This window comes from Heloderma suspectum, chromosome 5 (assembly GCF_057233095.1).
Source record: "Heloderma suspectum isolate Gila_16-S chromosome 5, 16-S_ref, whole genome shotgun sequence".
Classification (NCBI taxonomy): Eukaryota; Metazoa; Chordata; class Lepidosauria; order Squamata; family Helodermatidae; genus Heloderma; species Heloderma suspectum.
This window is the reverse complement of record NC_139462.1, coordinates 194,498,222-194,515,088: the sequence shown is the minus strand read 5'-3', so window position 1 is coordinate 194,515,088 and position 16,867 is coordinate 194,498,222. Positions and strand designations below refer to the sequence as shown.

At 39.6% G+C, this 16,867-nt stretch overlaps 1 protein-coding gene across 5 annotated transcripts in view; it reads left to right on the top strand.

Annotated features, from left to right (window-relative positions):
• The window catches only part of AKAP9 (A-kinase anchoring protein 9), a 161,389-nt gene that overhangs the window by 76,089 nt on the left and 68,433 nt on the right, over positions 1-16,867 (top strand). For all 5 annotated transcript variants that reach the window (XM_084858883.1, XM_084858880.1, XM_084858884.1 and 2 more), the window contains 2 exons: positions 437-645; positions 12,205-12,413. In XM_084858883.1, coding sequence (XP_084715009.1) covers positions 437-645; positions 12,205-12,413 — 418 coding nt within the window. The remainder of the gene's footprint in view (positions 1-436; positions 646-12,204; positions 12,414-16,867) is intronic.

The window sequence follows — 16,867 nt, the reverse complement described above, 5'->3', positions numbered from 1 at the left end:
GCAGTTTGCTTTACCCATGAGAAAGTAAGTGGTATTTGTTCTTTGAGTGAGCTCTCGGAGGACTGGATAGCAATATCCTTGATGTGGAGCAGGGTTGACCAGCATGTTCTGTAACCTAGTTTTACCAGACTGGGTATCCTATTTGCCACTAAAGCAAATATTGTAGTGCTTGGTTAAAGCTGTCATGCATTCATCCTCTTAATGTATGATTAAACTATTATAGTTCTTGAAGACGATTTTCCATTCTCTATATCAGTGACTCTTATATTGCAACTCAGAACCTATTATTGGATTCTTCAAAATGTGTCTTGTTCCAATTGAGTTAATTATATAGTCCTTTCTTTACATGAAGATCTCATCCCATTGTAATGCGCAAATTCAGGAAACGATAGAAGTTAATGTTTTAATTGAGTTTCCTTTCATTTTCTGTGCCCAGATGTGCCTTGCAGAAAGCCAATAACAGGCTGATGAAGATTCTGTTAGAGGTTGTGAAGACTACTGTAGCTGTTGAAGAAACAATTGGTCGCCATGTTGTGGGACTGCTAGATCGGTCATCCAAATGTCACTTATCTTTTAAAAGTTCTGCATGGGAGGCAAGAACAGAGGACCCCATAAAACCAAGCATCTGTGTGGGATACGAAGCAGGTACTTGTTGCCTCTATGTGAGAAGTATTTGTAATCATTACCAGTAAGACTACTAAGGTCAGGTGTGTTGAAAGCTGTCAGATTTGACTCTACAAATAAATTATGTACTAGTAAACCTAAAACTACATTTGGATTTATAGCTTAAAGTTTAGGTTTGGATCTAAACTTAGTCATGCTTAGAATAGGCCTATTGAAATAAGTGGGACAAGTAATGACTAACTTAAATCCCATTGATTTCAGCGGGCCTGTTTAAGTCTGGATCCAATCCAGTATTTATAGTTGGACCATTTTCCTGGAATAGGAGTGATGTTACATGGGATGTAGGTTACATGGGATGTAGGTATTTGGGAAAAGGATGTGTTTCTCTAGGTCTCATACAAACAGAGACCTCCCACCCCTAGCCCTTTAGGAAAATAATCCACACCTCTGTGAGAAGATTAGCATTTAATAGAAACTGCATATTTGTGTATGGTTTTTTTTCTTGGGGTGGGAGGAAATAGTGAATAGACTCTAGCTCTCAAATAGTTCATGATTCTGAAAAAAAGAAAATCAACAATTTATGCTGTTTTACCAGTTATGTTGATGTACTGGACATGTTCAGACAAGAATTTATTAGTGTTCATCACTTCTAATTCCACAGCAGATAGATAATTAACTGGTTTCAGGTAGCAACTGCATATTAGTAGGAACTTGATGACAACTTACATGTTTCTTTACCATTAACAGTGGCCATCCCAAAGTTGTTATCAAGAGGTCCATTTTGCCTTCTCAGTTTCAAGTAGATATGACATTATTTTCAGCCCGTTATATTATTGTTCATCATATCACAATTTCTTGTCTCGGCCGACTGTAAATAAGGTGACATTTCTGCAGCAGGGAGTACCCCCCATACCTTAGTGTTGAATTTGTAAATATTTTAGGGAACTACTTATATATGTTGGGTATTAGATGATCATTTACTCCAGATAACCAGAGATTGAAACTGGGTTTTGAAGTAAGTGTTCAGTTCCTTACTACAAAGAAATATGCCTGTATAGATGCTAACTGTGGTTAACGTTGGACATAAGTTAACCAAAGCATGGAAGGAAGAGAAGAAATTGTACAAAAGAGTGAGGGAGTGTGGCAGCTGTGACAGCACACTCCCAATCTCATAAGCATAATTAGGAGATTGGGGATGCTTCAACTGCGTTAGTAATAGAGAGTCGAATGACAATTTAAATGACAGAAAAGAAGAGAGAGTGAGAGACTTTCCCAGAAGGCAGGAACATCAGTAGGATAGTAAAACATTTATCCTACTCTGTATTCCTATTCAGGTGATTCAGATTGCATGGTGAGAAAGAATGTGGCTGTGTGTACTGGTCATGCTCTAGCTATCGCATGACCTCCCAGACCTGCCATGTTGTCCACACATTGGGGGCATGTCTGTAGAGGGCATGCCTGCTGAAGATGTGTAGGGTGTCCTTGTGAGATGGAGAGCCAGTGTAGTGTAGTGGTGAGAGTGACGGACTGGGAGCCGGGAGATCCGGGTTCTAGTCCCCACTTGGCCATGGAAGCTCACTGGGTGACTTTGGGCCAGTCACAGACTCTCAGCCCAACCTACCTCACAGGGTTGTTGTTGTGAGGATACAACGGTGAGGAGGAGGATAATGTAAGCCGCCTTGAGTTCCTTGCGAGAGGGAGAAAGGCGGGGTATAAATGCAATAAATAAATAAATAAAACTCTTAGTGCCCATGGTTTCAGTGCTCAGAGAATACCCTTTGTGGCATGGCCCCAGCACATGGACCGGCATGCGGGTGGAGCAAACAGGGAATGGGCTAAGACAAGCACATGTGGTCCTGTTCTCCCTTGCTCCCTCTCTTTCTCTATATGATCTGAATCATGTGGAGACTAATGCCAGAATAGGGTTTATAATACCTGTAATACTATAAACATCTAGGATAAAATCCAGCAATGTCTGTCCATCAATGGAACAGACTAATAGACTTTCCCTCCTCTTGCAGCCTCTACCATGCACCCCTATAATCTGCTCTGGAGGGTGGTGGAGCCTTTGGGGCAGATTTGGGGTACAGGGGTGAAGCATAAGGAGGGAAAGGGAGGTCCTGTACATGAGCAATAGTCCACTCATGCAAAGATCCATGGAACCCCTAGAGACTGGAAGTTAACGTTAAGCAATAGAGCATCCTTTTGCTACCCTGCACTATTAAAATGTACTGAAACATTTCTATATGATTCTTGTCACAGATGGAATACTGTGATATGTAGACCATTGACCTGAGCCAGTATGCTGTTACGAACTTCTTTGCTTTTGCATTCTGAGACTTTTACTGGGCCTTTAAGGAAGTGCCCCTTCTTTTCTTATTACTGAGACAAAGTACGTGAAGTGCTATGAACACCCTAAAAGTGCTCTATAAATACTGAGGACTATTATCTTATGAAAGTTGCTGAAATTGAATTTACTAGCTTGGCTGCTTAATCTTGTAGCTGCTTCTGAAAGGTTATACCTCTAGTGAGAGATTTTCTTCTACATAATTCGTGTCTTTGCCTGAAATCCTATGCACACTTTCCTGAGTAAAACCCAGTGAACTCAGTGGAGCTTACCTCTTAGTACAAATGTATATGATCACCCTGTTGTTGTTGTTGTTGTTGTTCAGTTGTTAAGTCATGTCCAACTCTTCGTGACCCCATGGACCATAGCACACCAGGCCTTCCTGTCCTCCGCTCTCTCCCGGAGTGTGCTCAAGTTCATATTCATTGCATCGGTGATGCTATCTAGCCATATCATCCTCTGCTGTCCCCTTCTCCTTTTGCCTTCAATCTTTCCCAGTATCAGGGTCTTTTCCAGGGAGTTTTCTCTTCACATTAGGTGGCCAAAATATTTGAGCTTCAGCTTCAGTATCTGTCCTTCCAATGAGCACTCAGGGTTGATTTCCTTTAGGATGGACTGATTTGACCTCCTTGCAGTCCAGGGGACTCGTAAGAGTCTTCTCCAGCACCACAGTTCGAAAGCATCAATTCTTCGGCGCTCAGCCTTCCTTATAGTCCAGCTCTCACAGCCATACATTACTACTGGGAAAACCATAGCTTTGATTATACGAACCTTTGTCAGCAAGGTGATGTCTCTGCTTCTTACTATGCTGTCTAGGTTTGCCATAGCTTTCCTCCCAAGGAGCAAGCATCTTTTAATTTCATGGCTACAGTCACCATCTGTGGTGATCTTGGAGCCCAAGAAAATAAAATCTGTCACTGCTTCCATTTCTTCCCCTTCTATATGCCAGGAAGTGATGGGGCCAGATGCCATGATCTTCATTTTTTTAATGTTGAGTTTCAAACCAGCTTTTGCACTCTCCACTTTCACCCTCAACAAGAGGCTCTTTAGATCCTCTTTAGATCCTCTTTGCTTTCTGCCATTAGGGTGGTATTGTCTGCATATCTGAGGTTGTTGATAATTCTCCCAGCAATCTTAATTCCAACCTGTGATTCATCCAACCTGGCGTTTCTCATGATGTACTCTCCATATAAATTAAATAAGCAGGGCGACAATATACAGCCTTGTCATATTCCTTTCCCAATTTTGAACCAATCGGTTCCATGTCCAGTTCTTACTGTTGCTTCTTGACCCTTATACAGGTAAGGTGGTCTGGTACTCCCATCTCTTTAAGAATTTGCCAGAGTTTGTTGTGATCCACACAATCAAAGGCTTTAGCGTAGTCAATGAAGCAGAAATAGACGTTTTTCTGGAATTCTCTTGCTTTCTCCATGATCCAGCGAATGTTGGCGATTTGATCTCTAGTTCCAATGCCTCTTCGAAACCCTGCTTGTACTTCCGGTAGTTTTTGGTTCACATGCTGCTACATAGGATTTTATGTACAATCCTAGCTTGTAGGATTTTGAGCATAACCTTGCTGGCATGTGAAATGAACACAATTTTGCGGTAGTTTGAACACTCTTTGGCATTGCCCTTTTTGATCACCCTGTTAGTGATTTACAAATTACAGTGCTCCCATGTTTACATCAAAATAGGACTCATAAAAAATAAGTGTCATTCCAAAGCATTCACAGTGCTTTGTGACAGTTGCCCTGTTAAAGTCTGTGGGATTGCTCTGGAGTAGGTGGTTTGGGAATTGAAGCTTAAGGCTAAGAGTCTTTCCTGAGGTATACAACAGTTCCCCTAAAGTTTAGGGGCTTCTGCATCATTTGGGCGTTCTTTTTGTTGTTAATGCTAAATTGCTAGCAAAAAAACAAACAAACCAATCTGTCTTTTGCTCTTCTGTGTTTCCTTCTCCCCACTAAATGTGGTAGGCTTGCTCATGGCGGAATGATAATTAGAAATCTGCACATTGTGACTGGTTTCCTAATGGCAGCCTAACCCATTGCCTATAGCAACATATCAGTAAATAACTTGATAGAGACGGAGAAAGGAATTGTGAGAGAAACTTTGCTAAGTTTACTTTAAAGTAAAGAATACATATACTTTATTCCCCAGTATAAAATTTGGCAGAATCCTGCCTCTGGGTTGGGGGACAGGGATGATCAGACAGCACTGTCCAGCCCCTCCCACTGCTGCTTTCCATTAGTACTGCTCTGAGGAATAGGCTCTTTGCCCACACAGGGGCACGTGTGCACACCAGCTCTGGAGTGCATGGTAATAACTCCTGGACTGACCCCTGAACCTCAATGTCCAGGTCTTGGCAGTGGCTAGGAGTGTGTTTGCACAGCTGAGGCTAGCGTGCCAATTGCGCCCATTCCTAGAGATGGCTGATCCGGCCACGGTAACACATGCCTTAATTACATCCTATTTGGAATACTGTAACATGCTCTACGTGAAGCTGCCTTCAAAAACTGTAAAGAAATTTCATCTCGTCCAGAATGCTGAGGCTGACCAGGGCTGGTTACAGGGAGTGTGTGATTTCCTTGTTACAGCAGCCTCACTGGCCACTGGTCTGTTTCTGGGCAGAATTCAAAGTGCTGGTTATGACCTATCAAGTCCTATAAGGCTTGGGACCAGGCTACTTGAAAGGATGCCTTCTTCCATACGAGCCTGCCTGGTTCTTAAGATGTTCTGGAGAGGCCCTTCTTTTGACATCACTGCCTTTGAGGCACGTTTGGTGGTGGCCCAAGGGGCCTTTTAAGTGGCTCCTCCCAGGCTGTGGAACTCCTTCCCAAGGAAGGCTAGGGTTACTCCCTCTCTGCTATCCTTCCATTGGCAAACAAAGACTGCTTTATTCAAGAAGGCCTTTTGGCCTGTAAGTGGATCTGTTGGGTTGTGTGCTGATTTTTATTTTTATTTTTTATTTCTATTTTTTATTTTGCAATTGTTATGTTTTATTTTATATTTGTGTAATGCTGTATTGCTTTAATCAATTTTTATTGTGCCTGTGAGCCACCTTGAGTGCCATTTTTTTAGTAGAAAGGTGGGGTACCAATAAAATTAATTAAAATTGTAAAGTTGTGGAAGTTTTCATTCCACTGTGTTAGTATCACCAGAGAGTTGACACTTAGGGGATGATAAAGTTAATGGTGTTGTGGGCATCCAAGTAATGCAGAAACAAGAAGCTACGTGCTGACCAGGTTCAAATGACACACCATGGCTTGTTGTGGGTTATTTAACTCAAACTTTATCCAAACTTAGATTATTTAATTCACAAAGAGCAGTGGTGCACGTAGGTGCCAAATTCCATATCGAACTCCCACTCAGGGGTTGTCATGTCCTGTGAACCCGGTGAGTGTGGGTTAAACAACCCTCACAGAACAATCCTCGCATAACCCTAAAACAGACCATGGGTTATGCGAGGGTTATTTAACCCTCGCATAGCCCACACTCGCCGGGTTTACACAACATGGCAACCCCCAAGTGGGGGTTTGCATATTCAAGATAGTGACCTGGATTTTCTGTAATAAATTAGTAAGTGAATGGTGTGTATACTGGAAGACAAAAAGATTCTTTGGAAGCACCCTTAATTTGGCAGTATTGCATACTGAAGATAACTTTTTCTAAAATGAAGTTTATTCTTTATATTCCATTCTGATGACATACAAGACTCAGTTGTGGTAACTGTTGGACTTTATCATAGAGGATCACCAGTTAACAAATTAACACCATGTTTATTTCCCAGGGCTGCTTACAAAGACTTTAAATTAACACTATGCCAGACTGGTTCTTCTTGTGAAAACAGAGATTTCTTATAATTTTGGGTCAGAAACAGATGAGGCTCAGGTGTTAATTTAATGACTGGATTTCCCAATTTTAACTTAAAATTTTAACTTAACTTAAAACAATGATGGAGTGGAGGCACAATGGATCAGTCATGCTTAATGGGGTTAACCTACGCCCCGCCCCCACACCATTTCCTTGATCACATACACAGACATTCAAAGTTGCTAACAGAGTTCAGTCATGGAACTCGCATGTCTTATCTGCTTTGGCCCTCCATCAGTCACTTCTGTAATTCTGCTCTTTGGAGCATAAGGAATGCCTGTAATAAAAGACAAGACTATACTTGCCTTCTCAAACTTGTACTAACTTGTCTCAGTATTTAAAAATAAACACTGATGAAACTTGTCATGCTGATTTATATGGTATAGAATTGAATGTCATGAGTTTGTTTGCTAGTGTTGTCATTATGAAGGTTTATAATTTGTATTATAATACAGATTATTTTGGGAGCAGAAAGAGTTGGAGTGTGTCAGACTTAAATGCCAATTAATCTGGGCGTTCCTTGATCAGCATGTTGTTGTTGTTCAGTCGTTAAGTCGTGTCCGACTCTTCGTGACCCCATGGACCATAGCACGCCAGGACTTACTCCCTTTGGTTCCAGTTTAAATTCCAGTTTAAACCTTGGTGCCGATATTTAGCCAAGGGTTAAGCCCAGTCTCTTAGGCTGCAATCCTATGCACACGTATGTGGGAATAAGATCCATTGCATTCAGTGGCACCTACTTCTGAGTAGACATGCATAGGATTGTGCTGCCAGTGTAGCATGTAGTCACCCAAACAAAAAAAAATAAAAACATCCTTGTAGATTTGGAGATTTAGGGTGCAATCCTATTCAGATAGGCCTCCTCCTCCAATCTTGGAGGTAACCACCTATGCAATGCAGGGCAGGAGAAGCATGGAGGGGATCGTTCCCTCCATGCTTCTCCTGCCCTACATTTTCAGCTAGACAGCTGATTGCAGCTGTCTAGCTGCAGCAGGGCAGAGCGGGGGAGGAGGCTGCCGTATGGCACATTGGATGTGTCGTACAGGCATTTCCGCCCTCCCTGCCCCGGAATGCCCCTTTTTGGGGGCTCCACACTCCTCTTGCGAGCACGGAACATGGGGCTGTTCCGCGCTGCCTCCGAGGCAGTGCAGAAGTCAGGGGAGGTCAGTTCTCAGAAAACCAGATATGCTATGGCTGTCTAGCTGCTGTCTAGTGGCCATAGGATTGCTCCCTCCATGTCAGAGGTAGTTATATCATCAAGGACCTGCTGTGCCTGCAAATAATGATCTACTACTGTGCCTGCACATTGGTACAGAACACAATGTGGTGTTATACAAGAATGTTATTTAGTTTGGGACTGAGGGCTGTTTCTGATAAATCAAAACTTACACAGAAAGCACCTCCATGTAGAATACAGGCCACATATAAATAGCCACAAATGATGATTGTGCAGACACATGTATATTGCTGTGTAGTTTTGTTATATATGTGTACTGGGCAATTGTGACCTGTTGCTCATGTAGGACAATGCACGTGTATGAAGCTGTTCACACATGGACTGCATATTGTTTCATACAGAGAAGCTCTTCCCCCTGCACTGGCACCACTGTGATGCCAATCTGGGGAGCAAGCAAGATCGTGTGAGCTCAGCACTTATCTCCAAACAGCCCACAGGGTTGGAAAGAATTGGCTCAGCTTCCCCCCCCCCCGGGGGGGGGGGCACAAATAGGTTCCCACCTAATCACAGGAGCTGACCACGTTTGAATTGCCACACAGAATCATAAGGCTGGTTGGTTAATAAACAGTTAAACAGTTGGTTAATTAACAGTTAACAGTTAATCCCAAAATAAGGGATTAAAACCATAAATTCAAAATAGTTGTAATCCTAACACAATCCCATGCCCGCTGGAACAAACATGGGAGTTTTTACTTCATAGTGATTCATATAGACACTTGAAGAAATATCAGCTGCTGAAAAAAAGTCTGTCAGCACAAAACTTTCTGATTTGATACATGAAAACCTCATAAACATTAAGAAATTCAAATGTTCGTGCACAACTATGTAATTCGTGAAAATAATATCCTGTATTCTAAAGTAGCTTACTATAGCACAATACATCCAGCAAAATATTCTCTAAAGATCAAGATTATAGAGTGTGGTAAATGAATTTGAACTACATACATTTTCAGTTTTCCATACAAAGATTATTTAAATGTTTTTAGCTGGCAACAAAAAAGTTAATTATTTACTTGAAGGGGGGAGTTACAGTTATTTAATTGAAAGGTTTAAAAAACAAACAAACCTGTAGTCTGCATTCTAATTGACAAGGATAGATTTCTGTTTCCATGAGAAAGATAATAGCTGAAAGTCAGAAAGACTAATAACAGGGTCAGCTTTGCTGAGCTGCATGGCATTGCAAGACAATGATCCTTACCCACCCACAGCCATTCCCTGGTCCACAGGGAGGTGGGATATGCAGTGATGCATCTTCTGAGGGTGTTGCTGTGGCTAGGAGGAGTGATTTCAAGAATACACAGGCAGAAACTACCCTATTTCCTGGGGCAAAGGGGACATTTTGCAGTGCTGCACAGTGCAATGAAGTTGTCGCTTGGACCTTAATACCCATTGGTCTTTGCACATAGTACAGAATACACAGTAACTAATATATCCTTTTATTTGACTGTATCTTTTCTGTAGCTCTGCTTACTGTACTGCAGGTTGTTATTTGTCAGAAGCTAAGCAGGGTGTCTCTTACCTGGTCAGTACTTAAGATGGGTGAACTTCAAAGAGCATCAGTTGCGCCAGTAAGTGGTGTTGGTGGCTCAGTAGGGGGGAAATGCTTTCCCTCGACTTAGTCTTAACCAATGCATTGGCAAATGGTATCCTGGATGTGCATCTCAAAGGTCCTTTCTACTCTGAGGATATTAAAGCTCCTGCAGTACACTTTGACACCCAGAGGCGCTTCACCTCCTGGGTACTGAATAATCATTTTTTTTTATATTATAAAAAGGATGAATGGTTATGTTTGTACAAGTGTTTTTAGAAGAGTTTGGAATATTCTTAAACTCCTCCTTTCTCCAAATCCCTTCTAAACCTTGCACAATGTGTTGGCTGAAAACAGTTGCCAGCAATCCCTAAAGAAACTGTACCTTAATGGCTATGAGTTTGAATTCTGCAGGGCATGTAAAGTGCTTTGAAATCCTGTGCAGGTGAAAGGTGCCAAATAAATGTAAATTAAGTTATTCATTTCATTCATATAAAACTACATTTTTATTTTTATTTCTTCATGGAGTGTTGTGATTTTATAAAATCTGTTAGCCTTACAAAAGGTAAAAGGAGATATGTAACAGTAATTAACACTGAGGAAAATATTTCAATGAAGTTATAAAAATAGTATGCCAACTTTCAAGTCTAGGCTTTAAAAATACAAGCAAGTTGTTTTGTGCGTTCCTAGTGTAGTTCCCTACCAACTAGCTCACCAAAGGGGAAATGGCCAAGGTAGCACTATTAGTTAATCCTGTTAAGGTCCATTGGCATTGGCCATGTTCAGCTGTAACTGCCTCAGGCTGATAAACCTTAAAGGCCTGAAAAAGAGCCATGTACTTGCGTGCTCTCTCCCTGCCCCTCCCCCTCCTTGCACAGCTCCCTTGGTGCTGATACTATAGTGTGTTTAAAGTGGAGTTTCCATTTGCATCCTAAGGGGGAAGCTGTGGTTTAATCCGTGCTTACTAATGAGGATATGAAAACATGGCTTATTGGTCTGAGATGGCTGTTATATCTGAACCAGGTGTACCTGTTTGCCTCCTATAGAGGCTCAGATAAAACAATAGCTTACTATTTTATTACTGACAGTGGAATTTACCTTTAAAATGGACGACACAGATAAAGATTAGTGAAATCTTGAGTAAAAAGTAATGATAAGTAAAGACAGTAGCAGAGCGGTGGGTTTTTTTTAAAAAAATATTTTTTACATTAACTGGTGGTAGGCGCATTTTGTTTTTGCTGGGAAATCTAAAGGGAATTGACTTCCCAGCATGAGACTTATAGGGAGACAAAAACTGGCCCAAACAGGCCAGGCCAGAGCTGGAATTCATACTTTCCAACCTGTATGCCTGTTCACGGACTTCTGGACTTTGATTGGGCCACAGCTTGCACCTTCCACTTGCTGACCAGTACTTCATGAGTGTACATTACCAAGTCATGCAATGGCAGAGGCTAAGAAGTGGCAGGAAGAGCGAAGCTTTTTGCATTATCTCCTAGATTTGAAATGTGTTCTACTATCCCAACACATAGTTCCCCACTCCCCTGGTTGGTTAGTAGGCTTTGTATTGTAGTTGCATATTGTATAAAATATTACTTTTGAATTAAGCAATTTTCATGTCGCTAATCTCCATAAACATGCTTTCAAGTATTTGTACACATATTGACAACTAATGAATAATTTATATTACTCTGTAATACCATATTTCCAGCCCAGTTGTCTGCAGGCTTACATGGAAGTGGTACTTACTTGTGAATAAGTTTGCATGGGATTGCAGTTTGATCCCTGCAGCTCTGAATATTAAGACATATGAGGTTGGATCGACTTCATTCCCACTGGCAGACAGGAGGCAAAGCAGCTTTAAATCCTCTGGAGCAGATTTTTGGAAGGCACAAGCAGCTACAGAGGAGGGGAAAATGAGCAAAAGTTGCCTCTCCCCCTTCTGCCAGTGGGAACCCTCTGCTGGATCAAACACCATCTATGGGTGGAGGAATCTCTTCTGCTCATGGAATGTGAAATCTGGAGCCAACCTTTGGTATATACCCTTTAAAAAATAAATACATTGTGACTCTTAGAATGGACAATTCCCTATTCAACTGTTGAAACAAATATATTTTAATTTTATTAAAGGCATAATCTGAATGTTATTGGCTCAAAGCGGTACTGACATGCAGTCAGATTATATTCTGTGTGCTTGCTATGTGCAGCTGTTTATACCAGACAAACACTGGGACTCCCTAAATAGAAGGCAGTGACTATAGCCAATGAGATAAGTTTTCAGTTATGTATCTGGTACAAGAGAAGCAGGCTGTGTCATGCTACGAAAATATTTTTCTTCTGTTAGTATCTCCTTTTCTATTTCCTGTCTCTGCTTGCTTTTTAACTAACATTCTCTTTACCTTATTTGTGTAAATTTTAGTGCAAAATGTAACTTTTGTTTGTTGCTGTGATGTACTGCTTATACGGTATGACCATATATATATATTTGTTTTGGAACAATTTGTTTTTGTACAATTTATTTGATCATAATCCATTATATGTGAACAATTTTAGTGCAAAGAAGCTATACAAGACACCATTATTTTTATTTTTGTTATGCAGAAAAGTCATTGTCTTCATATCATGACAGCAATCTAGAAGGTGATGACAATAGCATGTGGTCAGAAGTTGCAGATGAAGGCTTTGAACTCACTCAGTACTTTGGAGTGGAAATAGATGCAAAAAATGAAGAGCTAGTTCTAAACGTCAGTTCTCGACTTCAGGCAGCAGTTGAAAAACTTCTGGAAACAATCAATGAAACCACCAATCAGGTAGTATTCCTTAATTATATCCTTAGTGGATTATTTAAGAGTAGAGAAAAACCTTACTGGTTATAGAAACCAAGGAATGTTTTCATTAATTTCTGTATAAATTTTGAAAATCTTTTCTGGTTTATTGAGATGTTCTGAGAATAGTTTCTGAGACTTAGTGCCAATGTAATGTTGCCAGTCTCTTTACTATGGTTAAGAGAATGGGCTCCTTTCATCTCTGTTGTGAATTTTCCCTTCCCTGCCCAGCTTTAATGATGGTTTACAGTTATGTGTAACAGTGTTTAACGTCACATAATATCATATTAGTTGAAATGACGAACTATTCCACATTGCTTTATTGTTAAACAGTAACCATGCATAGTCCTGATTCTCATCATAACTAGGGCTTGAAGCTGGTTTCAGATCTGGTTAATGGTAACTAGACTTAATGACAGTGCACACATAATGGTAAGCTATGGTTTAAATCAGGAAGGGAAAGCCATGGAAATTCATAATGGCCAAGGGAGTATATGACTCCATGGCTCATTCCTGACTTCTTAACATCGGCTAAGAGTTTAGAAGAGTTAACTTTTGTATTCTTATGTGTGCACTCCTTATTTTGTTTCTATCAAATGTTTGTTGGTCTGATGCTGCCAATTATGAAGGCTTTTGTTTTATGAGAAGCTCCATGTCATAAAAGTAAAAAATCGAGTGACATTTAAAATTTAGTCAGTTCTGTTAATAACAGCGGAATTTTCAATAGCTATTTCGGCCAGCTTTTCTTAAAATGTTAATAAAAGTTACTATTGTGCATTGGCATGTCTGAAAAATTAGCTATAGACCTGATGCCTCTTGGTCCATTGATTCAAATTTATTGATTTGCCACCTCCATCTCCCCTTATATGACGGCATCACTATATGATTTTTATCTTAAGCTTTTTAGATCTTTTAAAAGTCTGTATTTTGTTTGGAAAGGTTCCTTCAGTTAAATGATGAAATGTATTTAGGATAATGAAAAATTGTTCCAAGTTTATTTAATTTCTGAATCGTCTCTCTGCCTAATAGGCTCTCAAGTTGATATACAAATCAAATAAAACAATAACAAGAATCAACCTTCAACACTATAAAATTAATATAAAAATAGAAAGTGTCATTAAACACCATTAAAAGTTTGATGACACAAAACCATCTGTGCTGTCTGTCTGAAACGTAGTAAAGAGGGTGCTAAACTAGCTTCCTGGAGATGGAGTTTTAAAGTTTTGAAGTTGACATTTGCCTATTTTCTTGGATGCCATGACTTCATTCCTGCATCTTTTGGATTACCCAAATTTCTTGGTTTGTGGATTTGAACTCTGATCTGCTGGCATATATATCAGTTAGTTGAAGGGCCTGTTGTTTTGAGCTAGGGGAAGCTCCAGACACAAACATTGCATGGTAGTACAACATGAGGAAATAAACTTGGATTCCTTCAGTCCTGTACCATGCCATCAACATTCTGAATGTTTCCCCGTTTCAAATAGTGTTTATGCAGGATCATCCCTGTTCAGTGCTACTGACTGATGTTTCTTGCCAGTGTGATCAATGTTTTTACATCCATGTCACCTGCAGGTCGATTTCATTTAAATGCTGTTTTTGTTATGTTGGTTTACTTAGGAAGAAAGTCCTCCATTTAATAATAAGTAAATCACAGAGTTTAAGAGGTCTTGCACCAGAATATTGTTTCATTGGTTTTATTTCCATCTGTCTATCCATTGAAGAAGTTTTAATCTCTCCATTCTGGTATTTTTCTGGAAAGACAACACTTTTGAGTGATCACACAATGTGTTTACATCGCTTCTCCCTCCTCCTCAAAAACCTGAAGTTTAGGATGATGCCCTGAATGTGCATGCCAAGTTTTAATCCAATATTTCAGTGTTGGACATTTTTCTTCCTTGGCAAAATCAGTGAGTGAATGAGGTCAGTTTTTAACATGAAGCACAGAATGATATTTGGAATGAGCCAATAAACCTTGGGATGCATAATTTTAATTTTCAAGGCAGAAATGTAAATTTTGAAAGCCTCGAAATGGGCTTGTATTTGGACTTAATGACATGAATCTGTTAAATACATTCTATTCCAATACTCTGTGTTCAAAGGAGAGCGAAATCTTTCTTCCTTGCTCTTTTAAAACATCAGGTGAGTAGATGGGACCCACATTTAAACCTGAAATGTACAGTTATGTTCCAAAGTGCTCTACCAAGTTTCATTTTGATAACTTGGTTATCTCAAGGGAGGCATTGCATTAGAAGCCAACAAACAGAAGAATGCCAAGAAGGTTTCTTCATTTCTCTTGGCCAGTAAGTGCATCGTTTAAAAACTTGTTCTTTCAAAGGATGTAATGTAAAATGATTTATTCTCCTTCCCTTTGCCCTCTCCTCCTCTGCAGACTTCCAAAGGAATGATGTGTTCGTTAAGTTATGTAGATAATGTGCTTGTTTTGTGCCAGAAAAATCTCAGAACAATCTGATTTTGGCCTGTCATATAAGTCACTGACTTTCATATTGTTCCTAATAGAAACAGAAACCTCCCTAGGCATGTCTGAAAGCTGTGAACATTAAAAGACTGGGGAGTTACCTTGCTCCTACTGATAGTTCAAAATCAAATGAGACAATAATTAGAACAATTCAGTCATTTGCCTTGATGTGGCTGTTTTATAAAAATATTCTTTTTAAAAGTGTGGAAAGGGCTTTGGTAGTGTTGAAGCTTTTTAATCCCATTCAGACACTCAGTTTCTGAGCTCTGACTTGGTTTTTGAATCTTGCTGGGCAAGGTTTATTGTGGGTGTGTTAATTCAAATTCCATCTGCCTTTGTACCTGCAGTAAAGAAATTAAACCACTCCTACTGTCCTGACCTCTTCCTCAGCATTGAGAGACAGCCTTTTGCTTTGCACGATTAAGTTTTATCTGACTTCAGAATAGGTCTTTCTCTGACTTCATGAAACGAATAAAGGCTGAATAGTGTTCTTCTTCAGAGTATTATTGACTTCAGTAGAGATTTTTAAATGTTGACAGCTGCTGTGGATTTTTGTTGTGATGGCTTGACTGCTTCCTGTAGGGTATATGGTCTAATAATGAAGATAATATTCCTTTTCTTCAACGAAGAATGCCTTCCTTGTGTAACCATTCGTTTTTGTTTGAAGTACAATTTTGGGTTGGTTCTGTGGGGGGGTGAGTACTTCTATGAAGTCTGCAAATGTTGACTCTTGTTTTTTTCTTAATTTGATATTTACCTGAGACTTCCCTGTACTTGTGGGTTACTTATCCGAGTGTGAACTGATAGTTCTTGGCTCTCTGCAGCAGTCAGACAATTGGTGAATTACTTTGCCATTTCCCTTAGAATATTTAAATCTATCATAACCAAGGCAAAGAGTCTTACCTGATGAGAAAGAGCAGCAGCACGTTATTCTGGAATGGATTCCTACAGTACATATTGGGCAGAAAATATATTTAGTGGCTTGAAGTCAGAAAAAGTCCAAGAAGGAAATACTTATGAAGTTGAATCTCATGTACCTTTACCATATCCTTTTCCTTTCACTGACCAGTTGGATGAAAATAACTCTGTAGTTGTCAATACTTCAATTTTTCACGTTAGCCACAAGAAAAATGGACATAGATTAAAAGTTGTTTCAAAAATTTCTTTGCCCTCACCTCCTTATTCAGTAAGTATGAATGAATGTGAAAGAAAGTTTACTCTGTTATTTTTTGTCTTGTGTAGCTGTCATAAATTGTAGTGGGGAAAGTTTTAACAATATACTTGACAATTTTTTGAATTTAATGCAGTCCATTATTTTGTAAAAGAAGTTAGGCAAACTTTTCTTAAATTACTGCCAGTACACTGTGGAACTGAATTCAGCATTATGTTGGTACTATAAACAGACCCAGATGTAACACATTCCAGGTAGCTGTGTTACTGTAGTGCTTGCCACTTACATGAACTCATGAGGGTGGTGTAGTTGAGTTGCAGTTTTTTAAACTAATATTTAAAATCACATTTACTTAATAGAAATAATTTTAATATAAGGATCACTTTCAACTCTGAATGTGTGCTTCTGCTCGCCCTTTAAACTGAAAATAGCATTTAGCATCGTTCAACTAGACAGTAGAAAATATATGACAAAATGATGGTCAAATACACACTTCAGGCAGAGCATTCATGTGTTGCTTTTATGGTGAATACAAACCATAGTAATTTAATTTCTAATTTGGCTTTAATGTATAGCAGAACTAAAGAAAGTAATGGCAATCTAACATTACTTTCTGGTAAGATATTTTTAGTAGGTATTTAAGTAAAGTAGGATACAGTGATATATTCTGTAGCGTGCACCTGAGCAATTATATAGTCTAAATATAGATGGGTGTCATTTATCAGAAGAAAGGGAAATGTTTAGTATGGTATTATAACTTCTTTAAATGTTCATTTGTGCTGACTTAGGTGA